Source organism: Homalodisca vitripennis, chromosome 4, assembly GCF_021130785.1.
Source record: "Homalodisca vitripennis isolate AUS2020 chromosome 4, UT_GWSS_2.1, whole genome shotgun sequence".
Lineage (NCBI taxonomy): Eukaryota > Metazoa > Arthropoda > Insecta > Hemiptera > Cicadellidae > Homalodisca > Homalodisca vitripennis.
The window spans coordinates 122,347,065-122,365,828 of NC_060210.1; the positions used below are offsets into that span (position 1 = coordinate 122,347,065).

The window sequence follows — 18,764 nt, forward strand, 5'->3', positions numbered from 1 at the left end:
ACGAAGAACTCACCTTTAGTGTTGCTTGCCTTGGTGGGTGTAGTTAGAGTCTTGATGGCGGCTGCTGCCTCGGCTGCCGAGGTGCTAGCCTTGCTGCTGGTCACAACCGCTTCTCTGTCACTCTCTCCACGGTTCCTCAACTGGTTCCAGTCATCCAGCAGTTTGGTTACTTTATCCTGGATAAAAAAACCAACTTTAGACATATTGGATGATCCATTGCTATATGGATGTCAAACACATTGAGGGATTACAGTTTACACAGGTTCGGGGTATGTTTGACGTTGATTTGAATGATAAAAACCAGCTGTAAGTTGGATGCTGCTTCAGATACTTTGTGGGACAACATTTGAACAAATAAACCCATCAATATATGATAAAATCCAAACACAAGAATATGTCACACTGCATATGTATTTATACATCCAAAAATTGTTAATGTTATTCTATGATGGTTTACTAGATTTTCACATTGATTTGAGAGGGGTAATATACCACACCTAATTCCATATATTTTTAAAATGTTAGTAAGTAAATTCCAATCCACAACAATAATTAATAGTGGTGTGATTAAATAAGCATGATTAGTTCTTTTTATAAAAACTTAATAAAAGTGTTAAATTTCTTGTATTTATTATTTAAACATTACACTTTTTGAAATAAAACTAATGAGAACATACCTGCAAATCTGCTGGAATCGGTTTCTTAACTGCTTGGCACTCTTTTTCAAGATTAGTAAAGTTTTCTTTTACGTCTTTAACCTCAATTTCTCGATCAAACACCATTGTCTGAAACAAACAAATGAGACATTTATTTATTAATTAAAATTTACTAAAACAACAATAAAGTAAACCAATTAGAATAACAAAAATTACATATTTTGATTCTGAACAAGATATTGATTTATAGCATTCTTGTGAATTTCTGTCAGTTGTAGTTATAATTCCTGGAGTTCAAAAACAATACACAACAGTCAATAAACAATAGACAATCATCTTTATTGACCGAGTGAACGAAAGGATCTGCTATAAAATAGTATTCGAATAGAGGAAGAAACAGCATATCGTTCAGTGAATGGATAGATATATAACAATAAATGTATTATTTCAGGAATCAAGTAAATGCAAATATATCTGATAAAACTTATTTAAAAATGTAATTGTAAGTTACCAGATACATTGCTAAACATTTTAAATGTTAATACTTATAATAGCCTACTTATTGGACTTGGTTGATTGATATGCCTTTGATTTATCATAAGTGAAGTTATTCCTAACAAATGGGGAGACGCTCTAGTCCCCCTGTTGAGTTATACGATTACGGTTTTATTCTTAATCGGTTAGCAGTGAACGAATGTAACGACTGAACAATTTTGAAGACCTAGTGTAACCTAATGCATAAACTCTATAGTTTTAGTTAGTTCCATATTATGTTAAGCTATTTTTCATGGATAAGAGTTTTTAAATGAACTTATTAATAATATTATAAGTTTTAACAATCATTAAAAATAACATATCTCATTTGAAAAAGTATCAAACTTATTCAATTGTCAGGAAAAAGTGAATGAATCGTTCTAGGTGAACGTGTCTTTTGAAACACTCTGATCTGGATCACTTGTTCACTTGACTGACCCGTTCGAATTGAACGACAAATCTTTAATGGCCACTGCCACTGCAAGGCTAACCTCAAAACAAAATGCAAGCTTCCTCGATGCATCTATAGCTATATTAATCTGTTCAATTAATAATTTACGCTTAGACTTCGACACTTATATACCCATACACAATAAAATATTATATAGTTATAGAACAGGTAAAGTAGCTGCAGAGTAAACAAAACTGTGAGAGCGAGACACGATCCACACAGCTGATAAACAGATACAAGAAGGTGCTGGTCCCACTCGCCACCCCAATTCCAGGAGGGGGGCCCCTCCTTCGCGGTACTGCTCAGAAATTTGCTTCTGCGCAGGTTTCTTTAATAGCGGTTGACCTATAACTTCAATTTTATTTCACTTAGCAGCTAACCCAAACTAAATTTTGAAAATGTTGCCCTTTGTAGTCAGAAGAAGAATGTGATGATGAAACACTGACAAATGAAGTGCAAAACAAGAGTATTACAATGTATTGTTTCTGTAAAAAATGCTTTATTATGCTTGAGTACAGTTATGCCATTGTCCACGTTTTGTATATTACATTGTATCCAGCAATGGATCATTTCCAATAGTGCAGTGTAGTGGGTACGGTGGTTATCGTAAGAACATTGCAGGTTGAATATTTAATTTAAATAAAAATGACTAATGTTGTTTATATTTTGGAAGCTGTATGTTGCTCTTAATTATTGTCCAAACAAATATTTTGATACATTTTTCCAATCCATGTGTTCGACAATATGATGTTGTTTCGAGAGTTACAAAACAATTCTTGTAAAATATTTTGTAAGAAAAACTTGTACGCTAATAGTGCTTTACATACAAGATACAATAATACAATTCAAAAACACAAACTAAACACAGTATTTAAAAAATCTAACTTTTTTGAATAAATACTAATATTAGTGGATCACAGATTATTATATGCCCACAAAGTTTTTACTGTATGGTATTTAATACTAAAACAGTTTCATACATTGTTAAAGTCTACTAAGAATTAGTTTTAGGCGTAATCAGTAAAACTATCCCAGTCACGTGTCAACACTATGAAGATTGCATACTCACAACTGTTCGGTTAGTGTTAAAACTGCATAAACTCGCTGTTCCTGACTCAGAAGTGTCCATATGATATTATGGGTACATTAATTTATCACAAGGAGTAAGCAAATTATGTGGACATTTCTGAATGAGAAACTGCAATTGTACACAGATCAAAAACTGCAAGAGTCTTATGGGCATATAACAGTCTGACTGAATTAGTGATGGGCTGATAATATCTCTGAAACTGTTTGATTGCTAGTAATATCACTGATTATTCACAAATATGTATCAACTGTATCATGATTTAACGGCAAATCAATACAATAAATCTGCTTACAGAAAAAATTGACTAGTTAGTTTGACAAAACTAAACTGCTCCATTTATGTACTGAAATCTTGAGTTAAGGATTAATTTGAAAATCAACTGGTGAATTATTATTGCAAACTTAAGTTTAAAAATTGAAGAAAAAATGGTCTAATTAGCCATAACTTGCTTTAAGCACCAAGGTCAAACTGGCATAGTGACAATTCTCAGGTGTGTCAGTAACCAAATCCAATTTTAGCAATTATCATTTCCCAATTAATGTTACTTGTATACATTATTCTGATTTATTTTGGAAACAGAGAAAACAATGACTAGAGTGCTGATTTCAAATTTTTTAAATGATCAAATTGTATTAAATACAGCTGTTCATGGTTGTGGACAGTATGGATTATGTAACAAATGAGTGGCCTTTTCCAGAATTACGATCTTTTGATAAACTTTGTAATATTGCTTGTGTGGCTCCTTGAATGTATAATCCAAATCATGTTATGAAGACCTTGTTATTTTTGTATATCACCAAACATTTGTGCTCCAGATAAGTGGATGTTTACACTATTCCAGTCACAAGCCACAGTGGGTAATTGCAGCAAAACGTTTGTCTCCATACATAATCTGGCAAACAGACAAATCATCCCACACTTAACTTAAATAAAATCTTATTGTTAAGGCATTCGTAAAAGTTTGACTACTACCATGATGTTGTCGACAATTCGGATTTTCTCCGTAGGAGGCAATTCTTTGCTGATATTAATGCGAGTTAATGTCTCATTCACCCAGGATGTTACATTATCCAGCTGGGTTTTCAATTTCTTCAGTGAACTCAGTTTAGCTGTGACTTGTTCACGATGTTCTGCAAGTGATGATAAGGCCTAAAACATAACATTTTCTATTATTGACTGTATATATGGAAACAACCATTTAAAAATTCAAATAAACATAAAAGTACAACATAAGAAACTCTCTAGTGCAACATGATGAACAAATCTATAAAATAAGATGGTATTGATTTGACTTTAAATGCGTAAGAATGTTATGAGAACATTTATGCACATTATGCTACATGAAAAGATCTTAAGCATTTCTTACAATACAGAAAAGCACCTTAAATATCTTATTTAAAAGCTTACCATGCGTTATACTGTTTTCTGTAAATAGCTTTTCCACTGGGTTTTCTGTAAATTTACTAGACCAGTAAAATTTGAAGCCTTAGATCCTGGGTTCGAACTACACTCCAGGTTACAAGTCCCAGACTATTTAGCTATCCTGAGTATTTTAGATTCAATTGTCCTGTAACCTGATTACAAAAGCTTCTTAGAAACAACAGCAATGCTAGAATATTTTATCCTCATTTTACCTGTCATCATAACAATTTTGTGCTTCCAAAAGTTTATCTACTTGTATAAGAATGCAATTTAAACCTTGCATTTTAATACCTGCATAAACAAAATAAGATAAGAAATATTTTAACCCTTACAATGCCACGGACCCATGTCATGTCACCCAAACGTCTTGTCCTTTTACAGGATCATCAATCCTGGCACTCGTACTATGAATTTCTTCTTTCTTCCAAATTGTGTGTTTGTACCTCCAACCCAAGAATGTAAACTACTCATATTTAACCCTTCACAGACAAATGCGTATATACCCATTAAAAACTCTGGTTTTAGCATCAGTTTACGGATGTATCTGTAAAATCAGTGCAAAACCGACCAATTTATCTTATGTAAAAATGTTTTAAACCGTATTTATCATAAGTAATTTATTTAAATATAAATAAAACTCTTCATTGCTTTGAAGGGAAATTTGTTTTTAAGTTGACAACACTGCAGTAGGATATATTTTTGGCCATAAAACTGTCAAAAAATTATTTAGTGCAAATTTACTATCACACACTGTTTTATATCAACATGAATCAAAAAAAGGTGTTTGTATACATTTTTTTTGTCTTGAGCCTAAAAATCTTGATGTATTTTAGCAGATTTTCAGCCGTCCATGAAGGGTTAATAAAATCATTATTGATAGTTACATTGATTTTTAAAGCAAATATTATTAGTACCTTTTTTGTTTCAGAGATTGATTTCTCAACTGCCTCATCCTGGCCACTGAGAGTCGATATTTCCTGTAACTTTGTAGCTAAATCCTCTTCTTTTGTCTGTAACAATCAAAAAAATTTATTTTAATTGATAATAAAATTACAATATGATACAGTGTCATTTAACCAAATTTGATGGGACTGAGGTGATTCAGTTAAAATGATAATTCGTTTAATACGGAATAATATACAAGTGTGGAACACACCTGCAAACTCATGATACTAAGAGAAATTTTTCTAAGTCCCAATTCCGTTTTGACCAGAAAACTGAAGTTCATTAAGCTTTCTTTCGCGCTGTGTTTTATCACACAGTCGTTATTTACATCATAAATGAAATAAAAAGAGATCGTTTGCCTATAATCTATTCAATTAATCCAGAAAATTGGTTAATCAAGGCTGAATGTGAGTATCAAAATTTAATCTTAATGCCAAACAAAACAACTTGTTATAAATTGATTGCCACACAATAAAATGTTATGATAGAAAATTCAAAAAATTTTGTTTGTTTTAAAGAGGTACATAACAGTAAGACTAAAATGGCACAAGATATAACTAAACCTTCCCCAAACTACAGAGGACAGTAGCTAATCATAAATAATTTCAAATTTTGTTTTGATACCAAAGCTACCACAAGAGATCAGAAGTTTAGAACTTCAATCATATGAGTATTCTTTCATATTATGAGCACTCCAAGGGGGTTGGTCTGGAAGGTACATGCTCTCGGAGAAAACGGTTGTTCCTTTAGCCAGGCTTAAAATTATTGGTTATTTTTAGTATAATTGTACACTATGTTATAATTAACATAGCTATGTTTTACTGTCTTATAGAGTGTAATATCAAGAGATTCTGATTTATTGCTGAAAGAAAGTGCAGTTTTACTCAGCTGTAATACTGCCTCAATAGTGTATGTGTAATACTGTAAATTATAAAACAATAAAACTGTATAAGCTTATCTAAATTTATAGTATTAGATAGTATAATAGAGTACCGTTACCTATAAACAACTCAGGGCATTTATTAACAATGTAGAATGTCACAAAATAGGGGTTCATAATTGGTGAAATTGCCATTTTACAGAGTTAATGAATTTAATGAGTATATTCAAACAAAAATTAGTCATTTGAACATATTTTAAATGTAACAGGACTTATTATAGAAGTAACTGTTATCAATACATTCTCAATTCTTCAAATTCGTTAGTTATATGCATAATGCACGTCCCTGATATGTGCACATGAGAGGCAGCACATCTGCCTGGAGAGTGAGTGGAATGTAGCAGACACAGTTGACCTATTTTTGTCATCTTGTTTCTATTTTGGAAAGTTCAATCTTGTGGAAATGTATTCCATTATCTTCGTGCAGCTAGACTAATTAACGGTTACTCTAAAGTATAATTCATTGTGTCTTAAAAAGCTATTATAAACACTCTTGATAAATATTTAAGAATAAAATTTGTATTTTATAATATAAAGAGTACAAATAATGTGGAAAGGTACACACATTTGTTTACAGGTGTGTATTTTAACAAGGAAGTTGTAAACATTCTGTTGTATAACAAACAAGCAGAGAGTGGCTACTGAGGGGAACCCTAACTATAAACAGAAATTATTTATAAACCATATAAAACCTGTCTATTCCGAGCTTACTCCACACCATGGCCTACTATTCCCTTGTTTTTACCCACTGCCCATAAAACTGCATCCTTCACCTCTTGGCCTATCTCATGTATTTTTAGCTCCTGTTCCAAATGTAGTGAATAATTCGTTTTGTCAACTCGGTCTTTCCCCACTTAAAATTAGTTAACTGCAACGCTAATAACTTCATTCTTATTATTTAGAAACTTTATCAATAACAAAACAAAATATACCATCACAATAAATAATCAAAATTTTGAAAATAGAAAAATAGAAACTGAATTATTTTTAGAAGTATTAATAAATATTTATTATTTAATGCAATAAAATAATAACATAAAAAGTTCAATATGAAAAATTAAATAACATAAAGTAATAAAAATATAATAATTAAAAAAATAATTTCTTTTTTTAATATATTATCATAATAAATTAATAATTTGTGTATCTAAACATTTCACTTAAAAACAAAAGTTACAAACAAATTTTGTGATTTTATCACCTTTTTAGTAAATTCAAAAAAATATTATTTGTTTCATAATTTCTGACATTTAATGTCTATCTAACAGTAAATGATGAAGAGAATTTGACAACTTATTAAAATATAAATCTGTAATATGTTGTTAGAATCAACATAACGTTAAAATAAATAACACCTACCAAAAGAATAAATAGTGTATTTATCAAGAAGTGTTATTCTCCAAGAAGAGACTAATAGCAAGCAAATTTGAAAGTAACTCGAGGTGGGAGACTATAAAATGGACAGACTTATCATGTTGATTCTCAGTATTTTAAAAGTTGGGCCAGTTATTTGTGGCCCACGTTTGCAGTTACAAGACGTGGGTTCTGGCACGTTTTCAATAAAGCATTGTTACAAGAAGATGAAGGCCATTGGAGCATCAAAACACTTGTTTCATCATGCGTAATCACTGACCATAGCTTCTCCTTTTGGCCTTTAATGTTCCACGTCATTATTCCTTGTTGTAGACACCTTTAATTTCTTAATATTTTTTAATTTACTACATAACAACTCTTAATTCAAAAGTAATCAGCTATAATATTAAATAAACAGATACAGCCGTTGAGCACTGTTTTATTAATTTAATTTGTACTGGATAGAACCTTTTAAGTTGACACACAAAAGTAATACCGGTTTTATAATAACAATTTTCACCAGTCGTTGAGAACGGAAATCGTTGATGCCTGATGGTAATGAGTTGTTGGCGACTCACCCATGAAGTTTCAACACTTTAATGGCTAGTTAGGTTTTGGCAAAAGTAAAAACCACACACAGCCGCATGACAGATTTACACAATTACCGAACCGAGTGACATGGCTTGTGTGCTCAAGGACCGACTACTGCCATAACGCTCGGTATTTCGGTAATTATTTCTCACAGAATACATTAAAATTCTCTTTTCTACTTTACAAAAATTCCATTCTACTTTAATATTGTATATTATCTTGAATAAAGTAGTGAGATTTTGATTATCAAAAGTTTTACATCAATAAATAAATGTAATAATAGCAACGGATTTATAAAAAAAGTACCGCTGCAAGAATAAATAACTCATCCTGCCTATTTATAAATCCTACCAGTTTTGCAAAATTATAAGTTATGACACTGAATTAGGGCCACAGTACCACTGACTTCCAGAGCTTGCACTCTGGGATACTGCTGTAATATACTTAGTTAAAGGCATGATTTTGGAAGATTTTAGAGGACTAGGTTTGATTACATTGTAGTATTCTATGCTGTCTTTACATTGGCACGCCATTTCTAGTCAACATGAGCATTACTAGGTACGTCTGGTACGTCCGAATTTACTTAGGAATGTCACATACACTCAGTAAATGTGAAAATCAGACTTGCCAATCAGTCAATACTATCCGATTAATCCTCAGGTTATTTGAAACCTACATTAAAACTAATTAGTGAATTTCTTAAACAATAACTGACCCTCAGTATCGATCAATCTGATAGCAATAACACTTGTAGTGTTCATCACTCATTCTATGCATAAATTATCACATATTTGTTTTAAATAAATGATCTTGGGATGACATTTTACAATTAATATCATGGTTACTATTATCCAAAATATAGACAGTATGGTTTCTTGATAACGGATTGCTTCATACCACCTTCATGGATATCTAGAGCTGTATATATTTGCAATGTTTTTTAATAGTAAGAAAATTTTTTTTAATACTCACACTGATATTGGTAAGCCTGACAGATAAGGCCATGTCGTCAGAAGGGTTAACAGGGTCTGCCAGTAGAGACTTCACCTCTGCTACCCTCGACTCCAATACCTCTATTTGTGCCTTTACTGGACTGCCTTCCATTCCAAAAATTCTAGGCAGATAAAGAAAAATTTCTTTTTATGCTGTAATAAATATCAAATAAACATCTACATGACAAATCAAAGGAAAACTCAATGTAATTTAAATGTTTTTTATATGCCCCCTGGAGCAAGATATTTTGTTACAAGTACAAAATAAGTACAAGTACTCCAGTCATAAAAATCATTTCAATGAGTAAATAAATAAAATATCATACTGTATAATCAAAACCTAAATGACATGAACATAATTAATAAAAATTAGTGAACCCTAATGTAACATCAATATGAAAATAAAAATTAGTAATTTATCAATAATAAAATCTTGAACTTTGCTATTTTTACAAGTACTAGCAAATACTGTCCATGATAAAAATTAAGATAATTTTATTTCTTACTATCCAAAAATATATTCAGTACCAATGCCAAAAGTTTACATTGTTTCCAAATGGTTAAATTCATTATCAATAACTTTGAAAATTATAAAAGAATGTATAAGGATAAATTTGTTAAGTTGTATTTCTGTGTAATATTATTATTGAATATCTCCTTAAGGCAATTTTAAATGACTTAATCAAACTGGAACATTTCTCAGTTAAAAATATTTACAAAACATTTCACAGTAATAAATGTTATAAGACCAATTACGAATTTAAAATAGGCTAGTAAAATTGTCGTTATAATTATTTTTACACATTTTTTTATTAAATGTATGTAATTTCTAAATCACCAGGGCTAATATTAAAATTAAAAATAAAACATTAGAGTAGTTTTATACCAACAGATTATAGATCACAGGAGAACAAAGATACACCACAAGAAATACCCCAAAAGATAAAATGAAAATAAAACAAGAACAAAAACACAAGAAGAGTGGATGGAGCGAGTCAGCCACCACAGAACGCACCACATGTACTGAGCACAACACTGGCACATGGCCACATTCCCGGCGGCACAGCCTCGTGGCGCGGCTGAGACAGACGATTAACGCAAATCACTTCACCTGTCAGACTGGTCTCTCTTCTGTTGTTCTCTTATATTTATACACTTCCCAGTTTCCATTCTTAAGAGCGAAGTTTATTTACTTATGTTAAGTGTCATAATATTGATTAGTCCGATTCACTAAACAAATTTTCACGATTGCGATTTTTCCGTTACGACTCTGTAGTATTTAATCTTGAATTCGTAATTTCACAAGGAGATTTGTGTAAGTAAGTTAAATTTCCAGTAGATTGAAATTATAATATTTTATATTATGCTTAACTAAGCAAAAAATTTAGTGTGAAAATAATTAGGTAGCTCAATCCAATTAGCAAAGTACTTAATGCAGTATACCACATTTAGAAATGAATTAAAATATTTATATTCAAACTACTAATGAAATAATATCATTGTTAAGGAACAGAACTTCTTAGAATTGTATCATTATCTATCTATTTATCTGTATAAAAAATAACTTTTAATATAAAGTTCCTAAACATTACATATTTTTCTTGGTTTAAGGAAGAACTCTATTTATTTTTGAATAAAAAGGTTAAAAGTAAAGATAAAATAAAATTGTAACGTTCTTACCTTTAGTGTAGTATATTACACTAATTTCACTATAGGTTTGTTAAAATACTTAAAATAGATTAAAGACTGGTAATAAATTACTTTTTAAAGTTGGTAATTAACTAGATAGGTATGAAATCTAGAGGTAGTTTTTTGTTGTGTAAATTTGACAATTTGAAATTTGATGATCATATAAAGTGCAGTTAAAGTATTCAAAGTGAATGTTGTATATTCTGCTATCTTAAGTTAAGATATTATGAGCAAAAAAAACCTGGGGTTTCTAATAACTCATCTGTTTTGACATGTAAGAATTGATTGTGGAATATAAAGAAATTTTTTTTAATGCCAATTATTAGTGATATCACTAACTTATTTTTGTAAGCTCCAGTGTCCATCAGAAGTCTAATCCAACGTTGCTTCAGCTCATTCACTTTGGCCTTCACTTCTGCGGCAGTCTTGCGGTCACTTCGCTCAGCAATGTCTTCTCCAGCCATGCACACACTCCTGACTAGTCTGTTGACAACATTCAGACAGTGTGAGAGTTGAAGTAAATAAAATATACAGATCATTGTAAACAATCATTAAAAATTAAATTAAATTAAACATGTCTTTAATTTTTTGAGGTGGAGTTAAGGCTGTTTTAGCCCCCTCAACCTGAAATCAGAAAATCGTAGGAACTACACAAATATAACTATTTTTAAATGGAGAGCAAAACACTTTGTCACAGAAATGTATAAAATATAACCCAAAGGAAATATATGATAAAAGTATACAGTTTTGCTTTGGTTTTGGAAGGTAGTCGACGAATGTTGCACTGTGTCGAGCTTAGAGACAGAAAATTCAAAGACAATCGAAGCCTAGAAGTTTCATTAAGATTATTAACACAAACATGACGATGTAAACCCCATCGAGTACATGACAACAGTTGTGATTAAATTTGTAACATAATGATGAAGGAAACAGGATTTTTCCAGACATTTGCCATCGTTCAGTGAAACAAAAAATCAGTGACACTACGTTTTGAAATCTGCAATTTGATCACGAAACGTAGTGTTACTGATTTTTTGTTTCATTGAACGATGGCAAATGTTCGGAAAATTCCTATTTCCTTCAAAATCCTTCCATCGTCAAAAATAAACTTCAAAGAAAGAACATTATGATGTCACTATTCTTTTCCCCAGTTCTAGTTTCACATGTACAACAGCCAATGTGTTCTTAAGCACAAATAAATTACCTGATTTTCATTAATGCTTGCTCCTCTATGTCTTGGTGTTTGTTTTTGTGAGAGGCTGCAGATTCCATCTCTGACAACCACTCACCAAGCTGACGGCACTCTGTGTTGAACAGTTCTTTTTCTTCATGGCACTTCACCCATCGGCTGTTATAAACAGATATGAATTAAATTAGATGTTATGTTCAATCAAAACAAATTACATGATTTTTACTAAGCCTATGATACAGCTGTCCACATGTCTCTGAAACTAAAAATATCATAACAATAGAGGATCAACTCTTTCCCATTTACTTCTTTGCGTAGTGGATTCTTGCCAGACTTGGACTTAATGTGACAAAATTAATGCAAATGCTCTGAGATTATTATTATTATTATTTAAGTTCTGCTTCCTTCTGTAACTGAACATCTAATTGGATTTATATTTATACTGTAATTTAGTACAAACAATTTAGTATTTTTGTTTTTAGAAATTTAAAACTGTCATTCCTACTTCACAAGTTTTGTTTTCTTTATCAGTCTCTGATGTTTGCTGTTTCACTGCTTTTCACTTTGACAGCAATATAATCTTCAGCATTTCTTGGAGACTCAAAATATTTATATCTCTAAAGTAATGTCATAAACGTCAAAATATTTTCAATGATGTCATAATTCATAACACATAGGTTTGATGCCATGCCCGATAAAAAGTTGTATTTATACTAATCCATGATCAAACATGTAGACATGGAGTAATCAATCTATACAATTAGAAATTAAACCTTCTCAGAGTAACATGGCAGTGTATTGGAATGGGAATGTTTTGATGTGAAGGATTAAAATACAACTTAAATACTAAAAAAAAGGTTCCAACATCTGTTGTAAAGAGTAAAATTATTATAATGTAAATTTAACTTAAATACCAAAGACTACCAACACTCACCTCTGCCTCTTTGTGACAACATGGCCGAGATGTGTCCACTCCTGCTGAAGTTTATCCAACACTCCCTTCACATTTTCTGATTCTTTTCCTCTTCTTTCTGACATTATACCTTCTACAAGTGGTTTCAGCTTGGCAAGCTCTTCTTTTACATTCTGAGAAATAGACATTATACATAAATTAAAAGTTTTTCTGAACCAACATTAATAAACAAAAACTTTATTGAAGTAGTAGATTACATTTCTTGATCAGTTTTTGTTTTCGATTTATTGGTATTTAGTACATCTTTTACGGTGCAATACATTTTAGTAAGAGTAAAAGTAACAGTTTAATGAGATTTACAGTGTAACAGTAACTTAATGAGTCATTTCCATTACTCATTGAAGTAACAAATAATTGGTTCTCTAATCTTTACAAGGTAGGCATACGCTACTCCATGTGTTGTGTAATAGGCATCGCTGAGGTTGCATGCAAAATTTCAAATAAAAAGCTCATTATATTTTTGAGACGTTATAATCATATATAATCATAAAGTAGACATTCTGATGAGTTCCAAAAAGAACGGAAACAGCATCATGCAGACTGGGTTTTAATCTATACCACTTTGCTTCAACACACTCTCATACGTGAAAAGTGCTTTGTTACAAACAAATCAATTTCACTATAGGGATTTGATGATCAAGTGACTGACTAAACTGTAATTTCAAACTAAATTAAGATCCTACGCTCTTATCAATTTTGCATTGTGACTGCTTCAGTTTTTATTTGCCGCTTTAGCCAAGAAGTTTGTGTAGAAGCAGCAGATTTCAGCTGCAACACACGTCTAACTTAAGACAGGATGAAGATGGTAAGAAAATGCCTTTTCTTTAGCATTTGAAAGTTCTGGTTAAAAGGGGGTAAGAAGACAGTCTTCACTGCTTGAGTAAGCAATTAAAGTGTACCTCTTTAATGTTTTCTACACATAAAATTACATCCTTAGGGTAAATTGTTAAATACTCATTAAAACATTTATTGTTAACAATGTGTTATACCATACCTTAAGAGCTGGTTCTTGGAAAGAGAAATCGGCAAAGTCAGCTCCACTTAGTGGTGGAGATGACATCTTTCTGGTCAGGAACGCCACAGACTCTCGCAGCTTGTTGGCTCTCGGCACCAAGTCTCCAGATATGTCAACTTTCTCCTGTAATACAGCTAGATGAGTTATAATTGATTTTCCAAACTTAATTAGGAATAGAATAGAGTATATTTATTGTGTTGATAATATGTATTACATTGTGTTGCAATAGTAAATAATAATACCAATTTTTCATGGTATTTATCTAAAAAACTAAATTCATTCACTTGACTTTCTATACAGTTCTATACGCAGGTACACATTCATACATATAGAAACAAATGAAATTCTTGGGATCAACCCCCAGGATTGCAAACTGCAGTGAATATTAATACCGAGTGTGCACCATGAACTCGTCAACTGAGTAAAAAGCACAAGATACCAGATAGTGTTTTAATTGGGTTAATTGGTTTCTAATTTTAATGTTTCAGGGAGACTGTTAGTGAATTTGATCCTAGCTTGAGAAGGGAGGCGTTGAAATGCTGCTCTTCTACGCTGACAGGCTCGAAAGCTTTTGTCTTGTATCTGTGTATATCACTGCCCTGTGTCAATATACACTGAAATCGTTAGTTAAATGAAGTCTCTAAATATACAAGCTGGGTAAAGTTAGCAAGTTGAGCTTCCTGAAGGCACTTCAAGGAGTTCTATAATTGTGGTCAAATTAATTTTTTATAACTGTACCAACCACTACTAAATAGAAAGTGCGTGTACTAACAGGAGTGGCGGAATCCTTGTGAAGATGAGCTACGTTACTCCTAACTCTCTGCCAGCTGGTAGCGACACGTTCCATCCCGCTGTGCTGAACCTGTTGTATCTCCAGTTCGGAAGAGATCTTTCTTAGCTTCTCTATTTCCAACTTGTGAGAGCTAATCTCTTCAGCCAGTTCCTAAAAAAAATCAAGAGTTAAGCTAAAAGAATGAGACCAATATATAAAAGTGGTTCCTTAATTTCATTATTAATAACTTATGAACCTTTCTAGGCATCAAGCAAAATTAGATCCTAGGTGTACTATAAAAAGCATGCACAATTATCGTTCATACCATCTGATAAAACCCTTTGTACCAGATGATAGGTAGAAAGATTTGGACCATACAGTTTGTTGTTTAAAATACTTTTGATTACATCAAAATATAATCAAATCCATATACCTTGATCCCCTTTTCGTTGTTGTTTGCCCGCTCCAATCTATCGGAGATGTCCGTCAACCACTGGACAACTTTCCTAGATAGATTATTGTATTCACTGAGTAACGACTCTGCTTGCTGAGCTTGTAGCTTCCTCACCTGCAATGGACAAGTCACGTTTTTATTCTTAAACTAATACAGATGTGCATGGAGTTTTTGTCACTGTTTTTTTTTTATCTGCAGAAAAAGTTAACATCTTAGTGTGAACTTCTCCTAACTTCAAGTAACTAGGAATCGAAAGAGTAATTGGTCGAAGTGATCAAAGCATTTCTATTATGAGCCTTCATGATGTTTGCTTCTCTTCGTAACAGTCCCAGTGATGGATAATGTATGAGTTAAAAGTTCAAGGCTTGATATTTTGATTCTTTAATAAACACATAGCCACTGGATTACACTTAATTTTACATATACAGTGAAAATGCCCGTAAAGAATATAGAATATTTTTGGCTGAGCTTTAGCAAGCCTATCACTTATTGGGCTAGAAAAATTTAATTTCTTTCTATCTGTTTGCACAATAACTCAAAAACGAACTGACCTATAGATTTGAAATTGTGCATGAAGCTTCATTATTATATGAGGAACACAGAATTCGATGATGGTGCATGTCACTCCATGGGATTTGGCTTAGCGTCAGCAAATATTTTTACATTGGTCTTATGGGTAACCATGATGGAAACGAGAATATAGCAAAACAAATCAATTTGTAAACACAATACCCCATAAGAGATTCAAATAGTGACATATGTGTAAGATGTCGAAAAAGATTTTATATGTAGATTTTAAATTTTGGATGAAACTTCATTTCTACGTGAATGAGTTCTATGATGTGTCGTTTTTGTATCAACTTCTTTTATTTATTGTATTTCTGTCTACCTATCCACAGGATATCTCAGAAATGAAATGAGCTATAGATTTTAAATTTTGCATGTGACCTCAGTGAATCCTGTTAAGACACGTGATTTGGCATACTTCTACCTTGTCTAATTATAAAGTGACAAATTGTAATGAAAATAATGGGATCAAACCAGTTTCAATTAACTAAGAGTGTTGTCTTTTAAAAATAAAATAGTTTTATGAAAAAGTATAGTAAAAGATTTTTTTTTGTAAATGCCTCTCAATCCTCAAATTAAACTATATTCATGCGAGTATGTACCTCAGTTTCTGACATGACTTGACTCCACTTTGCACGCAGCTGGTCTTGTGCTTGCTTGCGTAGAGTGATTGCTCGCTCTGGCTGTGTGGCGTGGACTGTGAGCACCAGGCCATCACCACGGCTGATCAGTGTGGCAGCATCCGGTGCCAAACAGCTCAGTTCCCGCTCCAACACCTGATTGGATAATATACTGTCAGTGAAAGAGAATCAATCAACCAAGAGGCTAGAATGTTTAATAAATGTGAAGTAATTGAACCATATCTATCCCCACAAATCTTTACTCCAAAAACGGTATATGTAAAACTGTATGAACCACGTAAGCCAACTTTAAATTTTAAGTTTATAATTTTTTAATATTTCAAAAGCACATTAGATATTCACACACTGTTAAGTTTTTACTTCCTACAGTGACGTTTCAGGACTGAGACATAATTTCTTTGAGCTTTGAGCAGCAAACAAAAACACAAAGATTAAAAATAGTTCATTATCCAAAAATATAGCTAGTAAATAATAATATAAAATTCATCAGACTGAAATTTCCTGTAATTAATTTCTTTATAATGATACAGAAAAATTATTGAATTATATTAACGTTAAAAATATAAACAACTGTATTAATCTATACATATGTATACTATTGTAATTTGTTTTAATTGTGATAATTGCAGTCAGTTTTAGAAAATATTTTGTCTTATATCTGTTCTATGTTTGCTGACCTCAAAAAACGAACAATGCAAGCCTATATATAGCTTCTACACTTGAAACATGTTAAATAATCCAGTGTGCACATTATGTTGTACATTTTGGATTAATATCCCTACAGACGCTACAATGAGCAAACTTTGCTCAAATACAGCCATAGTAATACAATTACATATACGAGTATATTGCTAGATGTTTGGCTCAGTGGTTAGACATTAACCTGAAGCCAATTTGGTGCTACCATAGGGGCAAAATTCCTTCATCTATAAACCCGGTATTGACTGAACTGTTGAGATGAGCAAATTTAAAATGGAAAAAATCCACAAAGCAAAAATCGGTACAGTTCTGAAAAAACTAACTGTTCCTTTATTGGAGTATAACATCTTGCTAAAGACTAAAAGATCATTTAAACTTTACTAACAACCTTTTAGGACCCACAGGTACTGGGCCGATATATGAAATGTTTCCTAAAAAGGGCAATTGGCAAATGTATTAAAAACTCTATTATAATGGTTAGATATTACAAAGTTCTGAACATTAACTACAGGAAATTTTACACCAAAACTAACCTCCAATCGCTTTCCAGGGTCGGTCTCACTGTTGATTCCTCTCACAGTGACCAACATTGTGTCCATCCTTTCCAGCATTTCCTGAGCAGCCTCTTCAAACTCTTGTATTTCCTTGTCCAGAGGAATTCGAGGGATGTCCACCTCAGGCTTTCGTGTAACCTTCCTACTGACTTCTTCCTCTTCTACCTCTCTACTAATCTTTCTCATAGGGATTTTTGGAGAGGCAGAATAACTGCCCGTCATAGTCTCCTAAATAACATTTTATTGATTAAATAGGCCAAGTTTTAATCTGGCTTTTAAGTTACAACTCAACATGTTTGTATAATTTACTTGCATGCTGCAATAATATAACATCATTTTAACCTCAAGAGATTCAGTACCCACCCCTATGGAACTGAAAATTGGTCAGATATAGAAAAAGATGGTTAAAACAAAAATCACAATTACACAATCTCTAGACTAAAAAATATCATAATTAGCCTAATTTTGTTTATAGCTATGGATGTTTATCTTATAGTCACTACAAGTTCTTTACATTTCACCCAGCTTATTGTGTGATTTAATTGTGGAAAATACAATACACTCACAAGAACGTTTCATTGTACAACACAATTGTATTGTAAAGAGACAAACTCAGATCTAAGGTAGTACAAAAATATGTTTCTACAGTACGCGCGCTGAAGGTTCAGCTCCGAGTCAACCGAGCGGTCTTTGGCGGGGGACGGGTGGATTGCCCGATATAACAACTGTTCTGCAAACATTCGCCAATGTTTGGCCCGCTGCAGTCTGAATATTTATTGTCCCTGTTCTCCCTCACAGTGGAGTATTCACTGTTGTTAGAAGTGGACAAGTGGTTTAAGTGTGTTATACACAATTCATTAGTTTAGTTAGTAGTGAGGTTAGTGAATGTTCGTAGTTGTAGGGCGTTACAAATTATTTAATATTATCCTTGCTATTAAGGTTATATTACAAGTTTTATTACAACTATCTAATGATGAACGAATCCCTATAAATAAATGTTTAGAAACAACTGCCGCGGCTTGTGGTGTTTCAAAGACACTGATTAAGGAGATTCGCCGTGAAACAAAAAATTATGGATTATTCCCCTAAAGGGGATTGTTCGTTCACTACCCCTAAAAAGTACAAAAGAAAAAAGAAAATAGTAGAACTAGACAACTTTGATAAATGTGTTGTTCGAAGAACCGTCCATGAATTTTATAAAACTGATTGTTGGACGTTTAGTAATTTTACGATTTTT

General features: G+C 32.2%; 1 protein-coding gene across 7 annotated transcripts in view; it reads right to left on the reverse strand.

Annotated features, from left to right (window-relative positions):
• Positions 1–18,764, reverse strand: part of LOC124360069 (dystrophin, isoforms A/C/F/G/H-like) — a 1,186,422-nt gene that overhangs the window by 1,038,947 nt on the left and 128,711 nt on the right. For all 7 annotated transcript variants that reach the window (XM_046813341.1, XM_046813339.1, XM_046813338.1 and 4 more), the window contains 13 exons: positions 17,507–17,755; positions 16,236–16,409; positions 15,046–15,180; positions 14,613–14,783; positions 13,820–13,963; positions 12,787–12,938; positions 11,868–12,011; positions 11,003–11,146; positions 8,955–9,096; positions 5,068–5,163; positions 3,704–3,880; positions 678–785; positions 14–176 (listed from right to left, as the gene is read on the reverse strand). In XM_046813341.1, the coding sequence (XP_046669297.1) occupies positions 14–176; positions 678–785; positions 3,704–3,880; positions 5,068–5,163; positions 8,955–9,096; positions 11,003–11,146; positions 11,868–12,011; positions 12,787–12,938; positions 13,820–13,963; positions 14,613–14,783; positions 15,046–15,180; positions 16,236–16,409; positions 17,507–17,755 (1,999 nt within the window). The remainder of the gene's footprint in view (positions 1–13; positions 177–677; positions 786–3,703; positions 3,881–5,067; positions 5,164–8,954; positions 9,097–11,002; positions 11,147–11,867; positions 12,012–12,786; positions 12,939–13,819; positions 13,964–14,612; positions 14,784–15,045; positions 15,181–16,235; positions 16,410–17,506; positions 17,756–18,764) is intronic.